The 7,838-nt window shown below is 34.4% G+C and overlaps 1 protein-coding gene across 1 annotated transcript in view; it reads right to left on the reverse strand.

Annotated features, from left to right (window-relative positions):
* LOC126297725 (transmembrane emp24 domain-containing protein 1) overlaps positions 1-1,427 on the reverse strand; it is a 61,934-nt gene extending 60,507 nt beyond the window's left edge. Inside the window, exon 1 of the mRNA XM_049988866.1 lies at positions 1,026-1,427. Within this exon, the coding sequence (XP_049844823.1) occupies positions 1,026-1,196 (171 nt within the window). The 5' untranslated portion in view covers positions 1,197-1,427. The remainder of the gene's footprint in view (positions 1-1,025) is intronic.
* Between the last annotated feature and the right edge of the window lie 6,411 nt (positions 1,428-7,838).

Here is a 7,838-nt window from a genome sequence, read left to right on the forward strand (position 1 = left end):
AAATGAATACGTCATATCATTTAAGACATTACAAAAGAATAGTATGATAATGGAATTTTATGCCAAGGCAGCACCTCAAAACTTTTATGTTCACTTTTGATCTGTTACATGAACCATGCCTAAGGATTGTATGATCTCTTCTTTCCTGGTAAGTTGAAGAAATTTAAAGCTGGAAACCACAGAGCTTTAGACTAATACTGTAGTACTGCACTGAAGTTACTGAACAAATAAGCCCATCACAAATTGGGTAACGCTTCTTTGAAATTTTTCAACTTCTTTAAAAAATGGTTTCGTAACAATACAGGTAGAGAAGCAGCACTACATAATATGTCTAACAAATGTCTTGCAATCTGTCTCCTACATAAAGAAGATCCCTGAAATATTTCCAATAAACATTTTCTGGTTTTCAGTGTTGCCACTGCAATGCTTACATTGTTACTTCATTTTTTTAACATTCTCAGCAGACATACCAAGGTAGTTCAGTTATATCAATAACAAGTGATATACCACTGGTACTTCATTCATATAATGAATGATATATTTACACAATAAGGCTGATTACAGTACGTACCTTGGTCATGACAATGACCAGTCACTGCATTGCAGATTTCCAGTGTAACTATAAACAATACGGAATTGTCGATGAAAGTAACCACATAGGTTGACTAAAACCAAATTAAAAAACTTTCCAGTATGTAGAAACTTTAACAAATTTTCACTAAACGTGCGTGTGACAAATATTAACATGTAGAACATTTATAATCGCGACAAAAAACTTCAACTTCGTGCTACGCGAGGAACACAGATTCTGAGTTATGAAAATCGAAAGAAAACATATCTGTGACTGAAAATTTCACGGAGTCGCTTTGACGTCGGTTTTCCAGTTTGAATCTAGTTGCTAACCACAGTGACAAAAGTGGGCAGACACATAGAACCACAAAAACTGTTCTGATGAATAAAAAAGGCTGTTAGCTATTAACGAATTATTTCTATACATATTATAATGCATATAGCTGATTGTTTACCTGATAATCCACCTCCAACAGTTGACCGTCTTTAACATTCTCATAAAAGCATTCTTCCCTTCCAGCATCAATATTAACTGTCATTTCCTTTTCTAGAGCTTTTACAAGGCACGTATGTAAGTTAGTAACCAAAATTACACACACAATAACCAAAAAATTGAAAATATGCATTGTTGCCTTAATTTTGCGACCGTTTCTAGTTCTCACGTTTGTAAACTAAATGTCAGAGATAAGACGTATGTAAAAATCAAAGTTGAAGACAAAGGGCACACTTCATACGGCAAGTAACTTCACGAGATGTTCATCTGAGTAACCACGCACACATTATTTTGGCGCCAGTTAATACATTAGCACACTGATATCTTTAGTGTCATAACATACATACATACATACTACCACCACAATATTCTGTGACTATTACCTCGTGATTGAAAGTCGACATACGATCCGTCTAGATTATTTTTCTTTTTATTTTCATGTTCATCAAAAAGAAAATAACTTCAATTTTTCCTCCTTCTTTGTTGTTTCTAATTTTTGAGTAGTCTTCTGGCGGTGTCCTTTTCTTTCTTTTTTCCCTGTTGTTATAGATGTCATATTTCTTCTGCCTCGAACGCATTCTAAATATAGTATTTTGTTCATAAAAGAGTTCTTTCTTTTGTTTTCGATTCTTTGATGTTTCCTTCTAGGTCCTTCACTCTTCTGCAATCTACACTATTGGTGACGTCTTCCTTTTTTTTTTTTAAAAAAAATAGTATACAGGAATATTTGTTTCGTTTTTGAATGGGGTAGCCCTTGAGCAAACACAATGTTTTCTTCTTTTACCCAAACGTATTTCGCTGAAGTTATAGCCTCGTCAATGTTTTTTATTTTTTTATATTTTCTTTCTTGTTACCACATGCTGTGTTTTTCCATGTTTTGTTTTACAGCTGATTTTCTGTCTCAGAAAAAATGGCAGTCTGTGAAGGAAAAAACAACTGTAATGCAAAACAAAAAACAATGAGAACCATAGCATGTAGTAACAACGAAAAACATTTTAAAAAAACCATTGAAGATGCTGCAGCTTCAGCGAAGCGTATCAATGTAAGAAAAACTTGTTTTTGCCAAAGTTGGATTCCATCGAAAAGCAAGTTTATCTGTAGGCAAACACGGACACAAGAAGCTCAAGATGAGTATTTGTTTCCATAGTCTGTTCTCATTTATTCAATAGAATTTCCGAATAAGATTAACCATAGCCTTTCCACCGCTTCAGCCATTATCTGTATATTTTCATAGAGCTCCTCATTACTTCCAGTGTTTCAATCATGTGTAGTTTGTCTTTAACCAACTATTTTTCTAACAATTCGACTTTCAGGTATCTCTAAGCTGTATAGCTTACAGTTCATCATTAAACACGCAGAAGCATATAAACATTTTGGGCTTACCACTGAAGAGTAGTGTTTTAGTTTTGTATGTGCTGCAAGATTTTCAGTCGAACTACATGCTCTTTCCTTTTAATTAACTCTTGTGTATATCGCAAATTTTTCTAGTCTATTCCGAAGCATGGTTTTTCCAATACATTCAAATGTACTAACTCATCCTATATTACGTTCTGTGTTTCTTTGTGTTTTGGCGCATTTTTCATGTATAATGTTTCTTCAGCTGAGATTCTGCTATTAGTTCTATTGGCTATTCTTTCCAGAAGATTTATTTGAATGACTACTCGTCCCACATTTTGAGAAAGTATTGCAAAATCATCTACAAGTACCAGGCAATTTATTTATTCAGTTTTGGTCCAGTGGCATCTTGTACAGATGTACGATAAGTCAATAAAACTACAGAGGAGATACAGATTACATATGTATACTAACAATAATAGAATTTATCACAAGTAACTGCTTTGTATAAGCTTGATTGTTACATACATACAATAACAATAATAGAATTTTTCACAACTGTCTCCTCTGGACAATTCTGATGCAAAAGCAAATGACATACCATTAATGTTATTTATCACACACACGATACTAGTCTTACATTATAAGATTTCATTTTAATTTATGAGGAATTCATATACAGAGTAGAATCTGCGGTCCAATAGAAATGACTTCAGTTGTTTTTTTGAAGAAGCTTTCTTCCTTTAATAATTTTACAGTGCTAGATATATGATCATATAATTGCATAGCTCTATGAAGAACACTTTTCTGATAGGTTGATATCCAAACATATCAGACATTGATGTTATTGCCGTTTCTTCTTCTATGGCTGTGCAGAGCTATTTTGCTGATAGGCATTGGAGATTCCTAAATATTCCCTTGTAAAGACTGTTGTTTCAAATATACATAGCCATGCAAGGTTCAGTATATTTAATGTATTGCAAAAAGCTTGATATGAATATTATCTCTTTATGTTGGATATGATTCTGATACGTCGTTTTACGAGTTTCACTATGGATCAACTGCTACAAGGTGCACTCTCCCAGAATAATATTCCATATCTTATTGCTGACTGTAAATGTGTGTGATATGCTGGTATCATTGTTTCTCTGTTACAGCTTGTATTTAGTATCTACAGCACATAACAGATTAATGACAGTTTAGCTGTATGAATTTTAATATGTGCGTTCCATTTTAGGTCGCTCTGTAGATAGATTTCTAGGTATTTCATACCAACAAATTTTTAACTTATGCTGTTTATACTTGGATGTCTTTCTGGTATAAGAGTGTAATAGAAATACTGGTGTCATCACCAAATAAAGTTTTCTGTTTGGTGTGGAAATTTCTTCATTCAACCATGTCACATATATACAAAAGAAAGTGGACTGAACGTAATATTGACACTTGTGGCACACCATATTTCATTGTAGCTTTTTCTGATGAGTATGTTGTTTTTATAACATCTCCAGCTATTTTGTCATATTTAAGAACAACTTACTGTTGTCAGTTAGTAAGATGAGATCTAAGCCATTCATTTGGAATACCTCCAATTCCCTTTCTTTCCAACTTATCGAACTTATGTTATACAGTAGCGTGATCTGTAATATCAAATACTTTGGATGGATCCAAAAAAATCCAGTAGAAATTCCCTTTTCAACTATAGCTTTTAGGAGAGTACGCAGGAATCAGTAGACTGCTGTGGTTGTTGATCTTGACTGCCTGAAACTATACATGTTTGGTACACATTATAAGCACACTTGCACATATCATACTACTCATTTTGATTCATGTCGCCCACAGGCACATGAAAAGGCATTTTTCATACTATGATACATAGACTAGTAAGTCTCTCCCTAGAGGAAAACGAAATTGCCAAAACACTAAGTAATCTTGGGCATGTAGCACTGAATAATAGCTTTACAGTGAAAATGGTTGTTTCCTGCTAAATTACATAGGTATAAAGTTGTTGATGAGATCATGTTGTAGAAAGAAGGAGTGTAAAGTAAATATTAATACCTACCATACAACAGACTTGTGTCTGAAAGAGTAGCCAAATAATTTAAGAACATTAAAATGAGTATAGGCATTTGTACTGACAACACATTAGGCCAGACTATATGTAGAAACACTCAATATAATAAACCTTACACACAGTCTATTGTTTATAGAATTAACAGTGGAGAGTGTAATAATTTTTATGTAGGTCAGAACAATACAAGTTTCAGTACTAGTTTTAGGAAACATTGTAACACCAGGGAGAACTGTAAATCGTCCTTTGCTAACCATCTTCAAGTAACCAGACAAAAGTTAGGCAACATTGAGAACACATTAGATATTCTACATAGAGTCGGCAAAGCTAGGTAACTTAATTATTTATGAGAGATTGAAATCTTTAGGAGGTTTAGAGACCAGCCAGAATGCACTTCAAATGAGCAGACTGACCTTAAAATTAGGAGGGTTTTTTTACTGCTTTGGGAACATCTTATGACTGGTCTTTGATAAGTTTATTCTACCTGAGTCGATTCTAGTAAGTATTCTGGGCCATGCTACACTTGTTTCTAATCAGTGTTGCTTTTTTCTATAGTATTTTATATTTGTTCATTACTGGTATATCATCTCATTTTAGTTTGTTTATTTTGTGCCCTTATATGTATATGGGTAACTGGTATTATTTATTTTTAGTGGAATTTTTACTTCGTTTATGGCTATGTTTTTGGGTGCCATTTTGTTGTGACTAGGTGGTGACTTTAATACCTTTATCTTACAGTTTACCCACTCTTATCAGATGGCTTGTACTTATAGTATTTGTCACTTGCTTTTAACGAGAATGTTCACATTTGGTGTTTGTTCTGATGTTACACCATGTTTCACACATGCATACTTTGCATACATTTATTTTGACACTATTTTACATTATATGTTTGAATGTTGTTTCTTTTCGTTGGCAAGCAACTTTAATATTACTGTTTGACATAACAGTAATGATATATACATATATACCTAGGTGCTTAGGTTTCAGTTAATTATATTCATGTGTCAGTGTTGTCTGTCACCTCTGTTTTATTTAATATTTTCGTCATTTCTGTTCCTTTCTGTGTAAATGTTCATCAATATATGATATTGACTCTGATTGACTAGTATCTCTGTGCTCTCAGGTTTATGCTGTATCTTTGTCACTTTTCTGCCATTTGTGTTTCTCCCATCACACTTATGACTTGCCTTATGTGTTTATTGTACATGTAGTTTTTATCATTATGTGAAGTGTTTGTCACTTTTCAACCTGTGGGAACATGTGTCCTTGGGTGGTGTTCAGAAGAATTAATGGATTTGTACCACCATGTTGATTTATAATGTTCGGTACCACATTGCCATACATGGGAGCTTTATGTCATATAAGTAATTCAACATTCTTATTTTTCCTTATGGTCTAATTTGTATACTTTGTGCTATTTTGGTGGGGACTGATTGCTTTGAGTCCACCTAATAAAAAAATATCGAAATTGCTGCTGTGATATATAAACAATAAAGATTTTTGGTACAGCCTAACTGGAATAACAACTTTGAGTACATTAAAATTACTTACTTTACATTAGTTTTTATGATGAGACAACTGATATTTCAAAAATGTTCACATGTGTTTGAATTCCTAAGGGACCAAACCGCTGAGGTCATCGGTCCTTAGACTTACATACTACTTAAACTAACATATGCCTGAGGGAGGACTTGTACCTTGGGTGGAAGAAGCTGAACTGATATTTCAATAATCTCACAATCATAGTTATCAAACATAGTTTATCTTACAATTAACCTGCAGATCTTCACAGCCTTTCCTCACTTCTAGTTTCTCTTACAATAAACCTACATACCTACAGAGACTTCTCATAAACAGGCTGCAAAATCAGAATATTCTTAAGAAAATGTACAGAATATTGTAGATAATTCAAGTAAATTTATATTTCAGAGCCACAGTAATGAAGGTGTTGTGAATGGTTCTCATATTTTGAAAGATCATTTCAGATGTGTCTATTTTGTTCATTGTTACATCCATAAGTTGAATCTGATTTTGGCCCTAGGAATAAGCCAGTATACAGACGTCAGAATATTTTTTGCTGGCTTCAGTAAGATTACTAGATTTTTATGATACTTCCTAGTAAGCAGTGATGATAATTACCATATCAAATAGATTTTTTGTAGTTCTTCCCATCGAACACTTATGTCAATGGATGCAGTGAACAGAAAAATCCTTCACATTTTACAAGATGAAAATAAATTTTAACCCATGAACTGTGCAAGTTACATACGAAAATGGAATTAATCTGTAGAAAGGCTGGAGAGAACCCTGAAATTACTATTGCTGTCTTTATTTCATGTTATCACACTTCACGTTGATTTATTGTTTGGTCTATTTCATAAACGAGAAGTTGGCTCACTGATTGTATGGTATGAGGCAGAACATTTCAAAAGTGCCATGCAGTAAGGTCGAGGTAACATCATCGATACTTTCCAAGTACAGGGAGCTACTGCATATTGTGAAGAGACAAAAGCAGAAATGACATTCCAGAAACTGGTGTTACTGCAGAAGAAGTATGTGACAAAATTATGGCTTGTGGTGACATAACAGGGTGTTCTGCAGCTGAGAACGTGTTTAAGTCGGAAAAGTATGTTATGCTTGCAAGTCAATTATTCCCACAAGCATTGCTGCATGGACTTTGAATAATAAATGACCCTTTTGAATTGAGTAAGCTGAGAACAGAACTTTAGGCACTCTATACAAGGACAAGAGTTTGGAACTCTCAGAGGTGGTGTCCCACATATGCAATTCCTCCTCGAAAATATTTTGCAGAAGCTTTTTAGCAGGGCTATGGAACTTCTAAAAGTGACTGTTGTTATACATATGATAACAGCTGAAATGCAGTGATATTTCTCCATACCAGCCCAATGAGGTACTATAAGTGTGGTGTGGGTAACAGCACTGACAGTGCTCTCTGTAGTGAATCTAAGCATTGAAATAGACTTCAATAAAAACGTCAGTGTCACATTCTATGCTCTTGAGGAGAGGAGGATGGATTTTTCTTACATGAACACAGAATATAGCCATTATTATGTAACTGGTTTCTAGACCTTTCAAGCTAGCCAGTTGCATCTTCCAGTGTACCCCCTAACCTTCAGAAACCAACATGGGTTTGTAGCATTGGCTTTGTTGACACTGAACTGGAGCTGGAGTCGCTGTCTCTCTTTCAGTGATGTCTTGGTGGGCATAGAAGTGTTTCTATCTGTAGGCAGCTGCAGTCCAAGGAGCATGGTGAGGTCTATTAGGAAAATAGCTTCGTGAAAGGAAGAAGAATCCGATGTTATTCCAAGAGGAATCAACTGCCAGATGGAAGAGATAATCCCAGACGCA

This window comes from Schistocerca gregaria, chromosome X, assembly GCF_023897955.1.
Source record: "Schistocerca gregaria isolate iqSchGreg1 chromosome X, iqSchGreg1.2, whole genome shotgun sequence".
NCBI lineage: Eukaryota > Metazoa > Arthropoda > Insecta > Orthoptera > Acrididae > Schistocerca > Schistocerca gregaria.